The following is a 23,899-nucleotide window of genomic DNA, read 5'->3' on the forward strand; positions in this document are numbered from 1 at the left end:
AAAAAAGTCTGACATTGCATCTATGAGAAATGCAGTCTCAGCTTGCAAATCCAAGTCTGCATCAAGACACTATTGCAATGCTCCTCAAGTAATTAAGTATACATTTTTATTCTCAAAAAATATTCTGCTTATTATTTATGCTATAAAAAACATTATTAATAAATAATATATTCATATATTTGTAATTAAATATTATATAAAGTCTTAAATGTCATAAATGGACAAATATTTTAAGAATACTTAAAGTCTCATTTCTAACATTTTTTCCTATTTTTTTTTTCATGGGAATATTATATTAGGTGAAAATATATTTACTAAGATCATGTCAGCTAATTGTCAAACTTCAGGAAGTGACAACATTTGTTAGAAGACAGCAGCATAAACATAAGCAAGACTTTCTTTAATAAGTAGAAAGCTCCAGGTTAAGAATTCTAGACCTAGTGCTAAGTTACAAATAAAATAAATACGTAAATAATCAATCAAAGTACTTTCCCAGTACTGGGTTGCAACTGGAAGGGCATCCGCTGTGTAAAACATATGCCAGAATAGTTGTCGATTCATTCCGCTGTGGCACAGCTTAGTCCACATTCCGCTGTGGACTAAGCTGAAAAAAAATGAATGAATGAACAATATTCACCAGTCTATGATTCACTGTTTATTTATATTACTAAAGCACAGATGAGGTTACAAAACATCACAATATCCTTTTTATCACCCAAATCCAAGTAGAGGTTTAACAGGAAAAAGAGGGAATGCTTTGTTTGTGGTAATAATCTCTTTTCAGTTGTAGGTTAGCACACAGTGGGTGTCTGTACCATAGATCATGCAGTAATTACAGGTTAAACATATTCATTTGTAGACACAGAAGTGCACAAAGAGAGAGAGAGAGAAAGGAAAGGCATAGGGTGATTCAAATACACAGTCACTCACACTTAATATGCACATCAACAATAACCACACACACACACACACACACACACCCCAAAAAACGTACATGTATCCCCTCCAATTTCAAATCTTTCTTTGAAAAAATAGCTCTCAAAACCAAGTGTTAAGATTATAATGTATGTAAAGTACATCTCATCTAGAAAGAGAACAAAGTTGCACCTGTGAAATGTACATCTGAAAAAAAGTGTTTTACTTCACAAGTATTTGTACAACAGGTTAGCATAGCCTTAAATCAAGAAATAAAGTCTATGTGTATGAGAGGCTTTCTAACATACCTCTCTTAGAACTCTCTGCAACAAATCAAATACATTTCCTTCAAAAAAGATGAGTGTTTACTTTACAGAAACAGTATAAAATGCAGGCAAAGAGGAATGACGAAAGAGCTATAAATGACTTTAAAACACTCATTTCTATTTAATTAAAGGAACAGTGCACCACCAAAAAATTTGCACATAATTCACTCACTCTCAAACCATCCTAGATGTGCATTTCTTCTTTTAGGCAAATAATATTAGAGCTATTTTTAAAAAAACACCCCGGCTCATCCCAGCATTCTAATGAGAGTGAATGGTGCCTGACAGGGGGGGACAGGGACACTATTTTTGCCTGGGACAGTTATGAAACATCAGGCCACTTGAGCGAACGATAACTAAAGGGGGGGTGGGGGGTTGGCTAGCGATAAGTAAGTGGAGAGGGGGGAGGCGGTTGAGCGATCTGTAAATAAAGAGCGATGGTTGGGGGGAGGATTGATAAGTCAAGGTGGCAGGTCAGATTGACCTTCAGGCCACCAAGAAATGTCCCAGTTCTCCCTATGGCCAGTCTGCCCCAGGTGCCCGACCTTTTGAAGCTTAAAAAACCACATCCATCCATCTATCCTTTATAAAAGTAATCCATATGATTCCAGATGATTAAGAATGTTTTTTTAAGTGAACCAAAGTGTCTTTGTAAGAAAAAAATGAATAATGTTTTGTAACTCTTTAAAACACACCTGTATGATATTTGCTAACAGGTAATAGATATTTGATTTGTTTACCTTTTTTACTTGTAATAGGATCTTAAGTTTTAAATATGAACAATTGTTTGAAAAAAGTTTCCCAGTACTGGGATGTGGCTGTAAGGGCATCCGTTGCGTAAAACATATGCCGGATTATATAGCAGTTCATTCCGCTGTGGCGACCCCTGATTAATAAAGGGACCAAGCCAAAAAGAAATTGAATGAATGAATAATTGTTTGGAAAAAGTTTCCCAGTACTGGCATGTGGCTGGAAGGGCATCCATTGCATAAAACATGTGCCAGAATAGTTGGTGGTTCATTCCGTAGTGGCGACGCCTAATTAATAAAGGGACTAAGCCGAAAATAAAATGAATGAATGAATAATTGTTTGGAAAAAGTTTCTCAGTACTGGATTGTGGATGGAAGGGCATCCGTTGTGCAAAACATATGCTGGAATAGTTGGTGGTTCATTCCGCTGTGGCAACCCCAGATTAATAAAAGGACTGAGCCGAAAAGAAAATGAATGAATGAATAAATTACTGTTTGGAAAAAATTTTCCAGTACTGGGTTGTGGCTGGAAGGGCATCCGTTGCGTAAAACATGCTGGAATAGTTGGCTGTTCATTCCGCTGTGGCGACCTCTGATAAATATAAGCTGAAGGTAAATGAATGAATGAATGTTTAAAACTTTTTTTTGCTTTAAAGGCATTCATTTACTCTCTGTCTGGAGTCCTGTGGATTATTTCTATGAGGGACAGATGTGGTTTGTGTAGCTTTAAAAACTCGAGCACCATTCACTTCCATAACAAAGCTGGAAAGCACTAGACTGGAACAATGTAACTCAAATTTTCCTCATCTTGAAAAAAGAAAGGCATTTACATCTAGAATGATGAAATGACAGTGAGTAAATAATAATTTTCTTGTGCCAACTATTCCATCATGTTAAATCAAAGTGTCATCTTCTTAAGGGACATGTATATTAATGAAAAATAAGCCCTGTGTGCTTGAAGCGAATCATGAAATTCATTCATCTTTTAACTCTTCTGAATGTAGTCTTCTCTTTTAATTCAAGTCAGCACCTGATAATTCAGTGTTCAAAACATTTTCCTAAAAGGTGAGTCAGTAAATATTGAATTAAAAGCTTGAAAATCTGCAAAAAAACACCCAAGCATCACACACTTCTGAATTAATTTAGGAGGCTATTAATAGACACATATTGAACTCACCATTGACCTGTTGGAGCAAGTGCCGCAAATTAAAATCTCCACCATCATCAAATGAGTTATATTTGGCACACATCTTTTTCTATTATACATATAAATCTGTGTTGGCTGCATACAACAACAATGATACCTCATTGTCAACCAGCATTCAGAGAGGCACACAATATTTACTGACCGCAGCGAGTTTCTGTCCCTCATTTAAAAGCAGGTTATTGCACAAAAAGAAAAGAAAGTGCCAAACACAGGACTGTCTGGTTCTGGTATGATTATAAATTCACTGCACAATGTTGCCGATGGACAAAACTAAGGACTGTTGTACATTTAGTGATCGCCAGCAAAGAGCTGCCTGTCGGCTTTAAGATTCATTTCAACTATACAACGTGCAAATAAAGGGATCATAACCATTGACAAGTACTGTCACTATATTCCTCAGTTAATCACAATCATTTGATTATCATATGCTGCAATTCTGATCATCGTTTTATGCAGATGATCCAGGATATATCATCACTTGAACTGAAAACACAAAAAATGTTCGTTGGATCGATATTCAAATGTTCAATGGAGCTTTAAAAATTATCGCTATCGTCTATTTTACTCCCATGATGCTGAATAGACAGCTAAACAAATTAATAGTTACAAGAGGCTCTCATGAAATGTCAAAGAATACTTTAAGTGAATGATTCAATGACTCACTCATGAAGACATTTTTTCACTACTGAATGAATCAGACTTTTAAATGAATCGCTTGAATGAATGATTCAATGACTCACTCATGAAGACACTTTTTCACTACTGAATGAATCAGACTTTTGAATGAATCGCTTGAATGAATGATTCAGGGGGCTTTCACACACAGTTGGTGTAGACCTGTGTTTATTTAACGTCAGAGTTTAACTTGTTTAGATAATAAGAACACTGATTCAAGGATCTCAAACTGTACCTGAGTCCAGATAAACAACGTGCAAATAAAGGGATCATAACCATTGACAAGTACTGTCACTATATTCCTCAGTTAATCACACAATCATTTGATTATCATATGCTGCAATTCTGATCATCGTTTTATGCAGATGATCCAGGATATTTCATCACTTGAACTGAAAACACACAAAAAATGTTCGTTGGATTGATATTCAAATGTTCAATGGAGCTTTAAAAATTATCGCTTTCGTCTATTTTACTCCCATGATGCTGAATAGACAGCTAAACAAATTAATAGTTACAAGAGGCTCTCATGAAATGTCAAAGAATACTTTAAGTGAATGATTCAATGACTCACTCATGAAGACATTTTTTCACTACTGAATGAATCAGACTTTTAAATGAATCGCTTGAATGAATGATTCAATGACTCACTCATGAAGACACTTTTTCACTACTGAATGAATCAGACTTTTGAATGAATCGCTTGAATGAATGATTCAGGGGGCTTTCACACACAGTTGGTGTAGACCTGTGTTTATTTAACGTCAGAGTTTAGCTTGTTTAGATAATAAGAACACTGATTCAAGGATCTCAAACTGTACCTGAGTCCAGATAAACAACGTGCAAATAAAGGGATCATAACCATTGACAAGTACTGTCACTATATTCCTCAGTTAATCACACAATCATTTGATTATCATATGCTGCAATTCTGATCATCGTTTTATGCAGATGATCCAGGATATTTTATCACTTGAAGTGAAAACACAAAAAAATGTTCGTTGGATCGATATTCAAATGTTCAATATAGCTTTAAATTATCGCTATCGTCTATTTTACTCCCATGATGCTGAATAGACAGCTAAACAAATTAAAAGTTACAAGAAACTCTCATGAAATGTCAAAGAATACCTTGAATGAATGATTCAATGACTCACTCATGAAGACACTTTTTCACTACTGAATGAATCAGACTTTTGAATGAATCGCTTGAATGAATGATTCAGGGGGCTTTCACACACAGTTGGTGTATACCTGTGTTTATTTAACGTCAGAGTTTAGCTTGTTTAGATAATAAGAACACTGATTCAAGGATCTCAAACTGTACCTGAGTCCAGATAAAAACAATCAAGTGAACTCCGGAACATTTCATTTCAGATGTGAAAGCAATCGTAATAAATCTGGGAAATGAGCCACTATTGTTGACGGATAAATTAGCCAAACTTGTGTATTTGGTCAAATTCATGCATTCACTCGCTCTCTTTCCTGACAAGTGTGACTGGTGGGTTGCAAGCAGAGACTCATGTTGAAAAGAATTTGGCTTTTCTCTTTCTTTTAAGCCTTTGTTTACATATGTGACAAACAGACTTGTGACAATCTGTGTTGACACTTTGAAATTAAATTTTCAAACACCCAAATTTTTATTTGAGGCAAGAAAACATCAGTCTCCAATCATGTCACTGCTTTCTCCTGTGCTTTCTATCTAGGGGTCTTATTTATTTTGGACTGTTCTCTGAAGTGCAGTTACTAAGTTATTAAAGATTTTTACATTTAGAATAGGGAATTTTCTGTATTGTTTTGTCTCCCCTGATTGGAACATATCATTTGAATAGACGTGACCGATTGTATACTAATAATTAACACGCTGCTTTGATTAGCTGACATTTTAAAAACTTTTTAATGTCTTTAAGATTAGTATTCGAAATTTAAAAGCACACCTCCACCAATGTGAACTTCTGCATGTGTCTTTGACAGTCTATATACTTCATAGATGGATGTTGCACTGATTTAGGCTAAACACACATAAATACATAAGTATGAATATTCATAAATAAATACACATCAAATGATCTGTAATGACAGACAAAGCAATAGTGACCACATAATAAAAGCAGTAATTCACACATATGTGGTGTGACAATACTGTCAGATCCAACTGAATCTTCTTTAAGCTTCAATCTTTCTGAAAATCTGGCATCAAATTATGCCTTGTTTGTAAACAAATCTGTGGTAAAATGAAGGACCAAGTTCTTAGAGCAACATTCACACGGCTACAGATTTATGTCAGTGCACGAAAGTTTAATACGGTTTGGGCATTGTCAGTGCCCTGAAACAAACCTTTTGGATACCGGCTTACAAAGTCGGAAAATCGAAAACGCTGCAACTTTTTAGAAATGATGACGTCATCGTACCACATAACCAAAAGAAGTGAATACATTGCATGTAACAACAACAATGGTGGATTATGGAGCTGTGTTTATGCTGCAGGTGCTGCTATCTTTATTAGCACTATTACATCAAAACCTGCTAATGCTGAATCAGACAACCAGCAAAGACGCATTAACAGTAACACATATCAGATGCATATCACTGCATTCTTTCTTTGATTTTAGTGTATCCTACAGCTCTGTCTGTTTGTTCACAGCACCACATATAGGTGTGACATACGTTCTACATCATTTTAAACCAATTGTCCAATTTCAATGTGGAAGCAGACATTTCATACATGTTTGGAAGCAAAACTTTTAGACTGGCTAAGCAAAAACATGATTGTTGCCGTGTGGACGTAGCCTAAGTAATGCAGTTCATCAAGTTCATCCACTCTTTTTTACTAATTTTGGGATCAGAAGGAAATTAATGCAAAGAGAACCAATTAATCTTATCCAACCCAGTGTGAAAGCACCCTGAATGACTTACTTTGAATGAAATACTTTTTAAACTACTTGTCTCCACCAAGTGGTGAAACCATGCAATCGATAAATTGAAATGTAAAGTCATTTTTAAAATACTATTTCTTAACCACTTTCCTGGAGGACCACCAGCTCTGCACATTTTCCATGTCTTCCTTTTAACCGAACACACCTGATTCAGTTCATCAGCTCATTAGCAGATGTGGAAATAACTGTAAATAACTGGAGTGGTAGTCAAAGGAAACATCCAAAACATGCAGTGTTGGTAGTCCTTTCATGAACGTGGTTGAGAAACACTACTTTTAAAAACAAGTCTATAAGTTTAGCCTGTTTAGATAATAAGAATACTGCTTTCTGAACTCAAACTGAGTCCAGATAAAACCTTTATCTGAGATCAGGGTGGGGCTAAGCTGGAGCGCTCTCACTCTGATCCCCCGGGCTCTGCATTGGCTGGGGAAATTCCTAATTAAACCAAAACAAACGATTACAATTGGCTTAAGATTGGAAATGAAAATTCGGGAAATGCAACCAGCAGAACCTGGGAATTTAAAAAAAACCTTTATGCAAACTTCTGTAGGTTTCACTTTAGATGTGAAAGCTATCCGAATAAATCTGGGAATTGAGCCACTATTGTTGACACATATATTGGTCAAATTCATGCACCTCACAACTTATTCATTTAATCTGTATTTACAATTTAACTTTTGTAATACAAAAATACTGAAGTTTTCTTTGTGTAGTTGACACTACGTATCAACTACTGTCACTATGTCTATGTGAACGCCAATCTGAAAGTTTGCTGTGATCGTACTTGTCAAAGGTTTAACAGAAACAGCCGAATTTCTTCATTTAGGAATAAGACGCCACATAAATGAAGACTGCAATCTTTTAACGATGACTCGTGCAGGTCTAATGTGCAGTGATTGTCTACCCTGAACAGCATATGTGTGTGTATCAGATTTTTTTTGTATGGTTATCTTGCAGCGAGGTGTGCAAAGAGCTGCCTGAACCATGAGCAGAAGGAAAACAACAGCACACATCAAACTTCCACTGCCACACAGAATGAAGGAAGACTGTTTACTCCCCAACAAACCTTGGAGTAACTGAGAACGGTGTGTGTTTGTGTGTATATGCGTGTAACAGAGGACAAAAGCTTGAGGTCGGACATGTCAACGTCTCTCTCACTCACGGCTCCCGAAGAGCTGAAGGAAAAACAGGAATATGTAGACCACATCCATGTACAGGCAGATGGCTCCAAACACGTGCTCCTCTGGGTTCAGCGAGTACCGCCTGTTGCCGATCAGCAGCTGCATGTCAAATGCCAAAAACTAAAACACACACAAAAAGAGGATGATGAGGTCTTCTATGAGGTGCACAGATATGACAGTGCAGGACAGTTGAAGGAAACCAACCAGAGTGAAAACCAGCGCACCAAATCCAGCATATGCAGTGTGCAACCAGGGTATCTAAAACCACAGACAGCAGCAGACATTTTAGTTGGCAAAACAATATTGTTGGTCCGATATTCAAATTATGTTTTCGGTTTTTCAGACTCCTGTGTGTAGGTTCAGTAATGGCAAAAAAATGTGTTCTTTTTATATGCTTCAAAGTGAAATAATTGAACATCATAGAACATAATTGAAACAGAGGAGGCTGAGAAAAAAAGTTGCCTAACTAATGCAGTTTAGATCAGAAGGAAATAAATGCAAAGAGAACCAATTATTCTTATTCAACCCAGTGTGAAAGCACCTCGAATGACAAATACTTTTTAAACTACTTGTCTCCACCTAGTGGTGAAACCATGCAATCGATAAATTGAAATGTCAAGTCACTTTAAAACACTGTTTCTTAACCACTTTCCTGGAGGACTACCAGCTCTGCACATTTTCCTTGTCTTCCCTTTAAACAAAAACCCCTGATTGAGATCCTCAGCTCATTAGCAGATGCTGAAATACCTGTAATTGGCGTGGGAGACAATGGAGACATCCAAATCATGCAGTGTTGGTGGTCCATCAGAAACTGGTTGAGAAACACTGCTTTAAAAAATAAGTCTATACGTTTAGCTTGATTAGATAGTAAGGATACTGCTGTCTGAACTCAAACGGAGTCCTGCTAAAACTTTTATGCGGGATCAGGGTGGGGCGCTCTCACTCTGATCCCCCGGGCTCTGCATTGGCTGGGGAAATTCCTAACTGAACCAAAACAAACGATTACAATTGGCTTAAGATTGGCAATGAAAATTCGGGAAATTCGGGAACGAAAACAACAGACAGCAGCAGATATTTTAGTTGGCAATGTCCTGCCAAAGTCTGAAAATAAAGCAAAAAACCTTTATTTGTTTATAATTATAATACGTTTATATAATAGTTAATACTTATTAATATAAACCAACATATTAATGAGACAATGAGATTACTTACAAAAATGGCTAGAAGAATCATATTGGTAGGATATCTTCGCCTGCAGATGAAACACAAACACTCATGAATAAGTACTGGATATCAAAGAACAGTTGAGAAATAATCCAGAAAGTAACAATAAGGTATACCAAACATTATTTGTTTACCTTGCATTTGTGCTGCATACAAGCATCAGGTATGTGCCCATGAAAGTCATGCTGGAGAAAATAAATCAGAGTCACTTGGAGAGAAATAAAGCAATTGTAAATATGATCCAATTAGCAAATCAAAATAAAAATATAATAACAACATTGTAAATATAATAATTCAAGCAATAAAGCATGTAAAGATGAAAGAGAGCTGCACTTACTATGAGGTCAGATAGAAAACCCGATTGTACTGTACAAACTTGCGAACTGGCTCGCTGTGAAAAACAAGGGGTCATCAGTGACAGTCGCTTTTTTAAAAAGTAGAATGAACAAATAAAATAGGGTTATGTCATGTAATCTGATGTGTGTATCAATTACCAAAACGTGAAGAGCGACACCACACTAAACGTGACCATGAGCTGAACCATGAGGATACAGAAGACCTGCAAAGAAGACGAATGCCTTTCAGAACCACAATCTTCAGTGTGTGACCCTCTTTTGACGCATCATGTGACTGCAATAATCATGACATTTTTCCCAAAAAATCCATGAGGGACTCGTGACGACTGGTCCACTGGCCAAACAAAAAAACGGTATTTGAACAGGTCCAGCCTGCTGAATAAATTTGATTGGCTATTTATAAGTCGGAATAGTCAAACCATAACAATCGGCAAAACCTTTTAACATTCCACGATATTGCAGAAATTCCTGACCTGTGGATACCCTGATATTACAAAATAAAAAAGTTTTCAATTATTTACAGTAGGAAATATACAAAATGTCTTCATGGACGATGATCTTTAGTTAATAGTTTAATGATTACATTTACCAGAGGTGGGGGACTCGAGTCACATGACTTGACTTGAGTCAGACTTAAGTCACAAAATTTATCACTTGAGACTTGCTTGACAAATATCCAAAAAAGACTCGACTTGACTTGTCATGACTTGAGACTTGACTTGGACTTCAGTTAAATGACTCGAAATAACTTAAATACTGTTTAACTTAAAAAACTGTTAAATACATTTAACCATTTGTTATATATTATGCATTCTTTAAATAAATCCCGAAAGTTCTAGGTCAAGCATGTGCAGTATTTTGAGCTCATTGGTTCTCAGATCGGTCCAAAAGATATCTTCTCTGTACTGTTCCGAATAAAGCACTACAAGTGATTCCTGGCTCGAGTTGATGACTTTTTAAGTATGTGGATAACTCAGGATTTTGTTTTTTTTTCTATGTCAGAGGGAGTGCCAGGCAAGTTAAAAGGTAAGTAACTTTAGGTCATTTGTGGATTAGGGTTTCTGAAAATCCTAACCATTTTAAAAGAATCAGTTGGATTTGCTGAACTGAATCAATAGGTTCATTAGGAACCACTTTAAAGGATTCCGATTCATCAGAATGATTCATTTGTTATTCGGCCATCAGATGAAGAGCATGCTGTGACAGAAAATGGAAGCCGCTCCTTCAAAAATAATTAAATTCAGGTTTAAAGATTACAATAAGATGACGCCAAGAAGAAAAGATCAGCAACTCAAAAACCAGCGATTTAATTACCACCGCTTCTAATTTCCTTCGACACTTCAAATCACACCAAAAATTGTAAGTTACGAATTTAGTTCTGCTGTTTTCAGCTTTCGTCTGGGCTAATCAAAGTTTATACTATTTGAATATGAAAAATTGCAAAAGAAAGTTTGAAAATCAACAAAAATTTGATTGACTTGAAAGTGACTTGCTGGACCAAATCACTTGAAATAAGCAACGACTTGACTTGACTTGAGTCTGACAAAAATTGACTTGACTTGCTAAAGACTTGAAGGTTATGACTCGAGACTTGCTTGTGACTTGCACATGTGTAACTTAGGTCTAATCCCAATTTTATTTTTGTACCCCTATCCCCTTCCCCTTGCAACAGCATTAACATTATAGCAGACACTGTAAAAAGCTCATTCCCAGCCACTAGACTTTTCTGACAGGGTATTCGAGTGTCATAATGTTGTGGGACTGCTATACGGGAGTTATTTTTAGGGACCACGAAATTTAGGGGGTTTTATTTTAGTTTTTTTTTTTTTAAAGCATGACAGCAAAACACAAACGCGGTTATGAATATATTAAAACATAGGTCTGTTTGTTGTAATAATTTGTAATAATGAAAAAAAAACTAATTTCTGCATCTCCTTACCTCTATGTGCAGCCATGCTGCCGTTGTAGCTGGTGTATTCTGGGATATTTTCTTTCCTTTTGGTTTCGAGTGTGGTCCTAAAAATCTCAGTTTCAAGGATATCTAGCCCTTCCCCTTAGCCCTACGCCTTCAAGTTAAAGAGAATTGGCACACCCCTACCCCTTCACGTGAACGTGCAAAACAAGGGGTAGGGGTAAGGGGAAGGCTTAAGAGGTAGAATTCTGATTGGCCGTTACTCCCACCTCCGACATTTACATTTAGTCATTTAGCAGACTAATGATTTTTGGCATAAAATAAAAGATAATTCTGACTCATCCAACATATTATTGGCTAATGAAGTGAAATAAACAGCCTGTGCAAGAAACTGAACATCATTTACAACATTCTAACAATTGATCCACAGCCGCTGCAAAATAGTCTGGAGTGAAAGCTTCTAGCTGCATTTTTTTTAACGTTTCAGTCAGCACATCAATCATTTTAATTCTTAAGACCCCAACGTATCATCAAGAGACACAGGCATTACATTTGTCTAGCCTCTATATGATTTTTTGACTCTAAAAGTGTCTAGACTTCAAGTCAACCACTAATTAAAAACCTTCATTACATTAAACTGAAGAAAAAAATGGGCGAATTTTCATTTTTGTGTGAACTGTCCCTTTAATAATGCCCACTGTAAGTGAAAAGAGCAAAGGTGAACGAGTGCTTTCACACCTTCCTGATAAACATGCGGCGGATATTCTTGTCCTCCCAGTTGCTTCCGCTGAGGCCGTCGAAGCTGCTGCTGGAGCTCGGATCAGAGAAGGGCGAGGACATGTCTGCAGCATAAGCGTTAGAATATCCCGGACCTGAAATACATTCATTTTATGTTCAAATAGAGATAATCTGCACCTACATTAAAAAAAGCATGAATGAAATGTCTCTTACTAGGGCCGGGATGCACATAAGCCCAGCTGGGATGCATGGGCATGGTTGGTGGTGGCATTGGGGGCGGCTGAGAAGCGTAAGTGAAGCTTCCAGATCCTTGCTCTTTATCTCCTGCTGTAGCTTCAGCATAGCTGGGTGGAGCTGCCGGCAGACTCATGGTCTACTGCAAAAAAAATAACATATCACACATCACACGTAGAAATTATATGCAAACTACATTTATGACACACAATTTTTCTATTTGGATTTTACATACTACGGTTGAAGTCAGAATTATTATCCCTCCTAAATTATTAGACCCCCTGTACATTTGTTTTCCAATTTCTGTTTAATGGAAGAAGATTTTTTTCAACACATTTCTAAACATAATAGTTTTAATAACTCATTTCTAATAACTGATTTATTTTATCTTTGTCATGATGACAGTAAATAATATTTTACTAGATATTTTTCAAGGCACTTCTATACAGCTTAAAGTGACATTTACAGGCTTAACTAGGTTAATAGGCAGGTTAGGATAATTAGGCAAGTTATTGTATAATGATGGTTGGTTGTGTAGACTATTGAAAATAAATATTGCTTAAAGGGGATAATAATATTGACCTTAAAATGTTTAAAAAAAAAAAAAAAAAAAACTGCTTACTCCAGAAGAAAAAAATATTATCAGAATTACTGTGAAAATTTCCTAATTTTGACTTCAACTGTATGTCATAAAATATAAAATAATGGCACATTCATATATAATTTTATTAAATCATATAAAATCACAGATTAGGCAGCACTGCTGCTCAGTGGTTAGCACTGTCGCCTCACAGTAAGAAGGTCGCTGGTTCAAGTCCTGGCTGGATCAGTTTGCATGTTCTCCCTTTGTTCACGTGGGTTCCCTCCGTGTGCTCCAGTTTGCCCCACAAGTCCGAAGACATGCGCTATAGGTGAATTGAGTAAACTAAATTGGCCGTAGTGTATGATTGTGTATGAGTTTGTATGGGTGATTGCCAGTACTTGGTTGCAGCTGGAAGGGCATCCACTGTGTAAAACATATGTTGGATAAGTTGGCGGTTCATTCCGCTGTGGCAACCCCTAATGATTAAAGGGACTAAGCCGAAGGAAAATGAATGAACGAATAAATGAATGAAAATCACAGATGTATATAATATATTTTAACATTTATGGATGTGACATTTGCAGTAAAACCTCAAAACATAAAATCACAGAGAAAGTATATGTTAACATTATATAGAAACACTGTTTTTATTTTCCCAAACTGCTAACCACAGAGTTATGGGATCAGAAAAATATCAATCTGTAAATATTTTTTAGATTTTAAATGAGGAAAATAAACATGCTTAATGGATGTGACCAAAAAGTTAGCAAGTTTACAGTAAACAACATACACTGAGGAAGTTCTATTAATTAAATTGCACGTCCCATAATACTAATCAAAAGGAAAAATTCACTAGACCAAAAACTATTGATTTTATATTATGTTACATTTGTTGCATTTATTGGGGAAAAACCTTTGTTATGTTTGTGAAATGACGTCTCTCTGTTACGAATGTGACAGAAGTAAAATTTTGCACTTGTGTGATTTTGGTAAATCTAACTGTTTGAAAACACTGAAAGAGATGTATTTTAGTCTACACAAAAAACAGAAAAGGTTTTGCTATTTTGGTTAAAACTTATTTTTCTCATTGCAAGGTGACATTTGCATGGAATTGCTCATACATGCATATTTGAAATTAAAATAACGGAAAAAAATATATGGAAGTGGCCTTTTTTGCAGTATTTCAATATGTCATATAGAAATTTGATACATGGAATTATTGGCAAATTAAAAATGTGGGATATTGAAATAAATCAGCCGAACGAAATCAAGAACAGCTAGTTCTGATATTTGAGCATCGAGGCTCGCTTTAATATTTGATGTCAATGAACCAGTGGAACTTTGCAACTCTTCACCACATGAATTTGTTATGAGCCTAAAACTTGGATCCTTTCCTATTTTCAGCCAGTGGCAGACAGAGGGGTTACTGACATATGATATATTGGTGAGGAAAATGCACTTAAGAGTTCAGTATATAAAAGGTCAAAACGTTTGAGAATTATATTAAACTCATACAGTATGAAACTGTCAAAAAAAGTTTATATTCTGCTTGAAGTGTAATTCAATTAGATAATTACAGGAGCATTAAAATAAAATGTAAATAAACAACAGCTATTACTCTGTCACAAAGATGTCTTGGTAAGATTTTGAACACATTTCAACACGACTAACAGGGTGCGAATTACAGGGGGGGTTGGAGTGGATTGGCCTGATTAATTAACGCTTGATCGTATAGAAAAAAAATGAGTAAAACTATTCTTTTCATAACTATAATGGTGATTTAGATGCATTACAACAAACGTGTATCAAATAAGATGCAGTGAGTTTTTTTATTCTTAGTGTTATTGTCAGAATTGTGATATATCTACCATGCATTATCAGTAGTAAACAGAGAACATTAGATGTATTAACGTTGGGCTAACGTTAGTTAGAGTCTGCAAAGCCGTCAAACATATAGCACAACTGTTCTTAACCTATACTATTAGAGTTGCCTGATAGAGAGCTGCTTTTATAACGAAGCCAGCATTACTAACAGGACTAGAATGTATTTTGACAGCGCTTAGCTTAGCTCGCACATCCATGATAGTTTTCAAGCCTAACGTTTGTCAGTCGCGAAGGAGACGGCTCTGTATTTGGGTATAACGTTATACGATCCGTTAAAATGCAGGCTGTAAAGAATTAACTGCAGACAAAGTTATGCATTTCAACTTACCTTACTGTAACGACGAACGTGACAGTCGAGGTTCCCAAGCAAAAACAATGAACTCAACCAGGCAATGACGTTCATCCGGTGTTTCCGGAAGTGACAAACGAGAACGACACAGGGTAAACGGCGAGAAGCGATGCTGAAAGAATCTTTAATGTAAAATGATATCCTCAGCAATGCATATCTCGGTGTAACCATAAAAGCCAGATTTAAAAAAAAATACACGTATATCTGGTTACTATATTTCATATCCCTTAGCGTTATACTCACTGTTACTTATTTATAGTACAAGTAGAAAAAAAAACATTGAAACTGCCACAAGAAAGCTATTGGTGTCCTTTAGAAATGCATTAGCATTTATTGTACATGTAATAAATGCAGGTTAACCGCTAACTAATCCTCCTTTTGCTGTTAATATTTAGCAAAAACTTTGTAATCTACATGTTAAGCCCAATGTGATAAAGCTCCAGAGGCTACTGGAAACATTAAAGGTAAATATCTTAAATTACTCATTGTAGACTTAAAGTAATAGATCCTTAATAAATAAATAAAAAAGCACAAGCCAAATCAATAATTGTACGCCTTTAATATTACATAGTTATTGCAAATACAGCTTTAAACAATTTGAAAACAAAAAATCCATGAAGTTTAGTTTATCTTACAGCCTTTATCCTATAGACCTGCCCAGTACTAGCTTGAAGGGGAAAAAAAAAAAAGAAAAAAAGAAGTGCGTAACCTTGATTTGAATAGGTTTGTCATAAGGAAAGTCCCAATACTGATGCATATAAAACACAGAAAAAAAAGAGACAGCTACTTCCACTGGCAACCTCAGTAAATGACTCCCGTGTTAAAGGTGGTACTGAAACTGCAGTCTAAACAGCATGCTTGTATTTTTCCTGGAGAGCAATGGTCTGGCTGGCAGAGATGTTGAAACTGCTGTCTTTGAGCGGCTCTGTTGGTTATAAATCATGCATCTGCTTGTCAATTTTTGATTTCAGATGTTCCTTGTAGGCCAGAATGTCCCTACTCCATTTCGTGATTGTTTGCTTTTCACAAACCCAAATCTCCTGAGCCACCTACAAAGAAACAAAAATAAAATCATAAATTAAATAACACTGTCAGCTGCACATGGAGGGCATGCACTAGACGTTGACTGATTTCCTAGTTGGATTAATTTCTCACACAGATCATCTGAATCTAACAAACAGGAAAATAAATAAAAATCTAAACTCCAGGTTTTACATTACCTGCTGAATTAGCCTGAAGTCGTGGCTGACCAGCATCATTCCACCCTCAAAATCATTGATAGCCTCAGCCAGAGCATCAATTGTTTCAATGTCGAGGTGATTGGTCGGCTCATCAAGAAAGAGCATGTGGGGGTTCTGCCAGGCCAACCAGGCAAAGCACACACGGCACTTCTGCCCATCAGACAGATTCCTAATTGGGCTCACCTTGTTAAACAGGATACAGATCAAAGATCAATATAGGTAAAAGATTTTGTTTGTAGATTGAGCATAAGGGGGGTGGGGGGGGGGGGGGGGGAAGAATACCTGCTGTTTGCCAGTAAGTCCATATCGACCAATGATTTTCCTCATCTCTTCCTTCTCCTTAATCTCAGGGTAACACTTCATCATGTATTCCAGAGGAGAAAGGTCAAGCTCCAATTGCTCAGTTAGATGCTACAAAACCAGAAAATTAGTTTAAAAAGGTTAAAAATCTAAATCAAACTAGAGAATGGAACTGTTCATTCAGAAAACAGAGTTTAAACTAAGTGTTCTGATCATTTCAGAGGCACAATTTCTTTAAAAATAAATAAATAAATAAATAAATATTGCCCTAATCTTCACCCTTAGCACTATTATCAATTTATATTGATCTATAGTTAAAAGAAAATCATAGAAAAATGGATTGGCCAACAGACCTGATGATATCGTCCAATCTTCACATGGGAGTGCTTTCTGATCATACCATCTGAGGGCAGGAGCTAAAGGAGAAAAAAAAAATCATGACACTAAGACACCAAACATGAACCCAAAATTATAACAAGAACTGCATTTATGCTGAAATGCTCCTTTACCTCTCCAGTAAGGAGCTTCAGCAACGTAGACTTGCCAGCTCCATTGGGCCCTACAAGGGCCACTCGTGTGTCCAAGTCAATTCCAAACTCCAGGTTCTTATAAATATATGGCTGCAAACACAAGACATGCATGAACATCAATCCAGAGCAACAGGACAGAGGAGAGAAAAATGTAGTAGTGGAGATTCAATGGGACTACGTACTGTATTTTCCGAATATCTGAAGCTGACATTCTGAACCATAATCACAGGAGGAGGGATCTTCCCACAGGGAGGAAAATAAAATGACAGGGTCTGAAAAGGAAACACGCAACATTAAAAAAAAGGGACATTACTTAGGTTGAGTTGACAAACATTTTAAAGCAGTCTTACCTTGTCATTCACAACACGCTCAGTAAGACCTGAGGCGACCATCTTCTGTAGAGTTTTCTCTTTGCTCTGGGCTTGTCTGGCCAGCTTTGCGGATCCGTGACCAAACCGTGCAATGTAGTTCTGAGGATCAAGAACACAGTTAGATATCCACATCAATCACAAGGAGAGAAGATTGAAAGGTTTACAAAGGTTGATGGGACATTTACCTTCATGTGTGCTATCTGGTCCTGCTCCCAGTTAAACCGCTTCATCTGATTCTCCTCCAGTTCCTCTCTGGTCTTCACATACTGGTCATAATTACCCTTTACAAAAGAAAAGTCATGAAGTGAATTACACTGCATCTTAGAAAATACACAAAGCTGGCCTAAGAGCTTAAGAAAAAGAATCTTTACCGTGTAGTATTTCAGCTTTCGTTGGTGCAGGTGAATAATGTTGGTACAAACACCATTGAGGAAGTCCTGAGAATGCGATATTAAAACCAGTATTCTTTTGAATCTGTCAGGGGAAAAGATATTCAGTACAGGCCTCAGAACGGTTTGTACAAATAACAGCATCAATGGCTTCACTATTTTAAAGAGTATCTGTTACAGTGCAATAAAATGGAACAAACTAATATGGCATTGAGCAAAACCAGGTCAAAATGAAGCTTGGAATAGTTTATGTCGCTCAGAAGAACTGCATTGTGCATGTTATGGCTTTAAGGCAGAGAGATATATTGACATGTACCTCCCCATAGGCTTAAATACTCATAAATAGGACCAGACGGAATCTGCGGACGTTTTTTGCCATTTCTGCTTAGAATTTTAGTAAAAATCTGCGGATTTCTGCGGAATTATTTTGGGAGTATCATAACTAAAACATTAATATGTGAAATAAAAAAATATTATCTTTTATTTAATGTTTAAGATGCAAATCCAATTAGATTCACTTTATTTGGTAAACAAAGCAAGTCTCTCATATAATCTATCTACTGAAAGACAGAAAATATTCCTTTACAAATGGCATTGTACATAAATCAGATGAACATTTTCATATTAGTCAATAATATTACTGTAATTAATTTTAAAAAGTGAATAAATATAGATTTACATATATTTACTCAAGTAAATAAACAATTAATGATGGGCTAAAAATCTGCGGATTTCTGCATGCGCAGATTCCGTGTGGGCCTACTCATAACTTACTATCATTACTTGAATAGATCCATGTCAAATGTTCAACAAGGGTTGTGCCAGCAGATCAGTTAAACGCTTCAGTCCAGTTTTTGTCAAAGCTCCAACCATACCAAGAACAAAGTGCTTGTTGGAAGAGCTACAATTCGGCCTTTTGTTTACATCATTTCATCAGCAACAACCCATTTAAAACTACTAATTTGATATGCTTACACTGGTTCGATAAAAAAAATTAAAGACTTACTGACTGAGCTCTTCTTCCAGCCACACACAGGCGTCCAAGTCCAGGTGGTTTGTTGGTTCATCCAAAAGCAACATGAAGGGTTTGAGGAACAGAGCCCTGAGGATCACAGAAAAACCAAGCACAGGTGAACAAAGAATCAAACAATGGTCAAAAGACACATGCACTGAAAGAATGGATCAGAAAATTCGCTTCGGACTGTTTTTGTCACCGCACAGTTAGCCACAAAAGCAACTGTGCTATCATTCGGCCTTTTGTAACATCATTTCCCAGCAGCTCTGAACTTGTGTGTAAGCTTCTGAAGACTCACCGAGCAAGAGCAACACGCATCCTCCAGCCACCACTAAAGTCTTTGAGTTTCTTCTGCTGCATGGAGGTGGTGAAGCCCAGACCGTGGAGGATCCGTGAGGCCCTCATGGAGGCTTTGTCAGCATCCAGCTCCTCCAAACGCTCATAAAGCTCCATCAGCTTCTCGCATTCAGCTAAGATTGAACAAATTTCACAATTAGATTCATTTCACAAATTTCAAGGCAAGTGTCTCTCCAGCAGGAGATTCCTTAAAAACGGCACATATTTAAGGAGTCTTCTCAAGCAGAGACTTTTAATATCCCACGCCTAGGAAAGGAAGCTGCTACATAACAAACAGCTCCTATGAAAACGTGGCTAGCTGTACATTCTGGGTTAAAAAACATTGACGGTTGTACGTTTGTAGGTAAACCATTTCTTTCATAACATGTTTAAATTCATGTTGATTAAACTCACAGTCTTCGTGAGCTAGTCGTTCTGCCTCTTTCTCCAGCTTGATCCTCTCCTCATCTACCTCCATCACACACTGCAGAGCGGTCTTCTCGCTAGGTGCCATCTCACGGGTCAGGTGGTAGATATCGATATGCTCTGGAATTGGCACCTCTCTGTGACTGATCGCTGACAGCAGCATGGATTTGCCTACACAGAAATGTAAACAAGTCAGTTGTCTGTGAGCCCATCATTCATTTCTAAAACAGCCTATAGAAGATTTATTAGCACAACATGGACAGACTCTTCTTTTACCCGTTCCGTTGAGTCCAATAAGGCCGTACCGACGACCAGAGTTGAGCTCCAAACTAGTGTCGCTGAGCAGCTCCTGTCCATGAAAGGTGAGAGACAAACTGCTGATGTGGACGTCTGTGCTGTTGGGATGAGATGCGAGCACACCAGTCACTGCACGAGCCTCAGTTTTCTTCAGCTCAAACTCATCCAGCTCTTTCGCCAAACTGTCAACTCCTGTGATTCAAATGGATTATGATGAGAAACAAAATCAATTTACATATTTATTATGGGTGGGGAAAATTATTAATTCATCAGGTAAAACAACACTGAAACAGTTTTTTTCCCCATTTCACCAGTCAACAATGTTTTAAAATGTTTATTAATAACAAATGACAAATCACTGCTAAAATATCAAAAGAAACCTGTTTGGTAACAGTATGTAGCATTATGCTTTATGTAATTGTTGAAATATTAGAGTTTAAAAAAAATGACAACAAACAATGCTAAAGGTCACTGTGGTAATTGTTGCATTTTAATCAAGTTAAATTTGGTTGTACTATACATCTGAGGGGCACGAACAAACAAGATTGAAAGCCTACTAATAATAGGATGTATTAATAAAGCGAGCTATCCAGATGAAACTAAAATTTGCTGTACAAAATTGTACATTTGGTTTGAAGATTGGTATAAAACTCATACGAACATGTTGTTTTGCACATTCTCCTGCAGCGATCCAGCAGAAACAAAAGATCCTGCCCTTAGCATAGTTTTCGATACTTTACTTTCATAATTACATAAACGACAGGTATGGCCGCATATGTGCTGAAATTTTATCCATGCAACCTCAAAATATATTTGGGAGCATTTGTGCCAGTGTATTTGTTGCTGTGCAACCAGTTTTCACTGCAAAACATTCACCACATGCGCGTGTATACAGGAGAATTACCGCAGAAGGCATCTTTGCACCAAAAACCACCAAACAGTACTCATGAATGGTTTTAAACAGTTGACCCGTCAACCTGATGCAGTAAACAAATTCTGCAATGCCTTCAAGATCTTCTTATTGGCTCTCTGCTCTAGAACAGAACGTGAATGGATCGGTTAATATCAGCTGTCAATCACTCAGTTCAGATGACAGGGAGCTACAGCCACGAAAATGAGAGAAAAGAACACTGACAGATTTGGTTTTAGAAACCACCTAAAGTTACAAAATAAATAAATCGCATAACTTATTAGTGATCATGTGATGAATGTTAAGGCTTCCAGTGGCTTAAAGTCAGCTATGAAAATGACTAAAGCCATTCACCATAAAGAGGGTGGGACAGAGTTCAAGTAAAATTGTTTGCCACATCTACAAATTTAAGCACGAGATGTTCTAACATTTTTAATCATTCATTCAATCGTCACAATGCTGTCAGTTGTGCGACTGGCATCGCATTCACCATCGTAAAAAAGCACACGTTCACCACAATTAAACTAATATTGCAGCTCATAAAGACTGTTATTGCTATTAACATGAAATATGCAAATAGTAAGTTATATGTCATTATTATCTGTGCAATATCAGATGACTCCTGTGAGAGAACAGCAAAGTTATTATCGTTAACTCAGCTCATCTCATTCACATCAAGCAGTGTGTCAAGGAAAAATGGGCACATGCAGATTTTTTGTTTGTTCGTTTTGATTAGTGCTGATTTCAAATGCTATAAATCTGTTAATATAACAGTAGTAACTGTGTTCATAATTTTAGGGGAGTATGCCCAAATTTTGACGGGTGTGCCAGTTAGGATCACCAGTGCTACCAAGCAAAGGGTTAATTTGGAGCCCTGAATGGTGTAAGCTTATTTTACAATATGGACCATTTTTACATCTTTGAGTTTCACAGTAGTGGAAGTAGTCATAGTTGGGTGCAGCAAGTACAACAAATTATTTTTACAATCATTTTTGCTAAAATAAAACAAAAACTAGATTAGATTAGATTCAACTATATGATTGTGTTCTCAGGACTTTTAGAAAAAATAAAGACTGATAATGGCCACCAGAAGAGAGAACATTGTCAAATTTACTGTCCTGTCCCCATACACACTACATCACAAGCAGTATTTCTGTTGCTTTTTTTGTAATTTGATGCAGAGACAATATAAAACATACATTTTTATATCCGTAAGTTTTTTTAATCTAAATATAAAAAATTGTAAATATTTAAGATGCTAAGGGCCGTTAAACACGTCATTACAGTCTTATGAACAACTACATCCAATGGTCAGAAAACCACTATATTGCCCTTTCCCCTATTAGCAGGTGTAAACAGGGCCTAATTGGTTAGCCAGTTTTCTTCATTGTGTGATTAAAATAAAAAAAAATACAACACCCCTGTATAAAAGAATCTGTCAGTTAACAACTTCTCATTGTCAATCATAACACTGAATATGAATTTTGGTGTGAAGGGGTTTGTTGCTTAGGACTGAATGGTTCTCCTTACCATTGACCTCAGCAGCTCCGTTCTCCTGGATCTCGGGTTTCTCTCCATCACCATTCACTCCATCCTCTGGCTTCCTTGTACGACCGCGAGCTTTGGCTGCTTCCTTTTTCTTAGCCGCCTTCTTTTTCGCTAAATCAGATGGCATTGTAACTGCAAATCCCAACAGGACACCCTACAAATCTGAGGAGAACGCCGGTACGATCAGTTTAAGAAACATTCTCATTGAGAAACATCACAAAGTACACAATGTCCCCGAATGGTCTTCCTGTTCGGTTTCACTTCTAAATCACTTAAGATTTTGTACAAAGCGTTGGTTGATTGTCTTGTTTAACCTCCACCGAGCTGCTGGCACAAGAGGGCAGTGGTTCGGCCCGGATCGGCTCACGTGGAGTACAGTCGGCCAGTACTTTTCCCTGACGCAGTGTAGGCGAGTAACTGCAGTTGTGAAACATTACCGTAACAGCATAAGACTTGTCGGCAAACTACACAAATATATCTTAACGTGTCTAAAAAGCACAAATAACCGATGAAAACGACAAATCAGAGGAGTATTGAAGATAATAAGGCAGGTCGGTTATAACGGCGAAGGCCCGACTAATCAGCCATTCAACAAGCTATCTCAAGCTGGTCCATTTTGATCACTCTTGCTTCATATACACAGAATAACATACATCTATATCCAAATAAGTAATTAAATAGGATGATAACAGTATTAAACCAAGCCAATAAACTAAAAAGCTAAAATAGCCGAAGAGCGCATGCAAATCTTTTTTGCCTCCACGAGCTAGCCGACAAGCTAACAGCCGGTAAAACTCGACTGTTAATCCCAAAGACGTTCAAAGAACGAGATTAACCAAGAAAATGATACACGATTTTTTTACACCTCGATAATTACAACGGCGATTTGGTTAATGACATTATAAAAGGTAGTTTTGCGTATTTAGGCCGTTGTCTTACCTAGCTCTTTTCCCGATGAAGCGCTAACACCAGAGAAGCGGTCTCATGGCTGGCGCTACAAGCGGTAGAAGGCGCGTGTCACCAATACCGGCACGGCAGCCAATCAGAGGCAGATACATAACAGCGCCCCGCCTACGTATTTGCATATGGCTCAATCTGGGCCGTCTGGGCGTGTCCTGTCCTGGTGTGTTCAGTTCTTACGCAATGAATGACCTACGTCGGTGAGAGTAAGATTATAATATGAATCATACCGAATGATAATGACTGTTATGCTATAATATGCACGATTTAGACTTCATTTTAGTAGTAGAAAAATTCATGCCATGAA

The 23,899-nt window shown here is 37.1% G+C and overlaps 2 protein-coding genes across 2 annotated transcripts; both read right to left on the minus strand.

Annotated features, from left to right (window-relative positions):
• Positions 1–4,503: 4,503 nt before the first annotated feature.
• Positions 4,504–15,319, minus strand: faim2a (Fas apoptotic inhibitory molecule 2a). The gene is made up of 9 exons (XM_056465273.1): positions 15,249–15,319; positions 12,433–12,595; positions 12,220–12,353; positions 9,708–9,772; positions 9,551–9,604; positions 9,348–9,398; positions 9,202–9,241; positions 8,194–8,247; positions 4,504–8,109 (listed from the first exon to the last, which is right to left on the minus strand). The coding sequence occupies exons 2-9, from the start codon at positions 12,587–12,589 to the stop codon at positions 7,963–7,965; spliced, it is 702 nt and encodes a 233-aa protein (XP_056321248.1). The 5' UTR covers positions 12,590–12,595; positions 15,249–15,319; the 3' UTR covers positions 4,504–7,962.
• Positions 15,320–15,809: 490 nt separating this feature from the next.
• On the minus strand, positions 15,810–23,676 carry abcf2a (ATP-binding cassette, sub-family F (GCN20), member 2a). Its single transcript, XM_056477509.1, has 15 exons — positions 23,572–23,676; positions 22,615–22,794; positions 20,154–20,366; positions 19,866–20,048; positions 19,414–19,585; positions 19,107–19,202; positions 18,083–18,185; positions 17,897–17,992; positions 17,691–17,810; positions 17,523–17,612; positions 17,320–17,430; positions 17,164–17,226; positions 16,793–16,921; positions 16,490–16,693; positions 15,810–16,318 (listed from the first exon to the last, which is right to left on the minus strand). The coding sequence occupies exons 2-15, from the start codon at positions 22,757–22,759 to the stop codon at positions 16,202–16,204; spliced, it is 1,842 nt and encodes a 613-aa protein (XP_056333484.1). The 5' UTR covers positions 22,760–22,794; positions 23,572–23,676; the 3' UTR covers positions 15,810–16,201.
• Between the last annotated feature and the right edge of the window lie 223 nt (positions 23,677–23,899).

Source organism: Danio aesculapii, chromosome 2 (assembly GCF_903798145.1).
Source record: "Danio aesculapii chromosome 2, fDanAes4.1, whole genome shotgun sequence".
Taxonomy (NCBI): Eukaryota; Metazoa; Chordata; class Actinopteri; order Cypriniformes; family Danionidae; genus Danio; species Danio aesculapii.

What these genes read in the sequence shown, in the direction of transcription:
- faim2a (XM_056465273.1), bottom strand. Translation starts at nt 12,589, where the DNA reads ATGAGTCTGCCGGCAGCTCCACCCAGCTATGCTGAAGCTACAGCAGGA. An exon ending in GTGTCGCTCTTCACGTTTTG is followed by an intron (nt 9,605 to 9,707) that starts GTAATTGATACA and finishes TGTTTTTCACAG; the next exon opens with CGAGCCAGTTCGCAAGTTTG. An exon ending in GTTTTCTATCTGACCTCATA is followed by an intron (nt 9,399 to 9,550) that starts GTAAGTGCAGCT and finishes TATTTTCTCCAG; the next exon opens with CATGACTTTCATGGGCACAT.
- abcf2a (XM_056477509.1), bottom strand. Translation starts at nt 22,759, where the DNA reads ATGCCATCTGATTTAGCGAAAAAGAAGGCGGCTAAGAAAAAGGAAGCA. An exon ending in AGCGTGTTGTGAATGACAAG is followed by an intron (nt 17,613 to 17,690) that starts GTAAGACTGCTT and finishes TTTCCTTTTCAG; the next exon opens with ACCCTGTCATTTTATTTTCC. An exon ending in TCAGATATTCGGAAAATACA is followed by an intron (nt 17,431 to 17,522) that starts GTACGTAGTCCC and finishes TTGTGTTTGCAG; the next exon opens with CCATATATTTATAAGAACCT.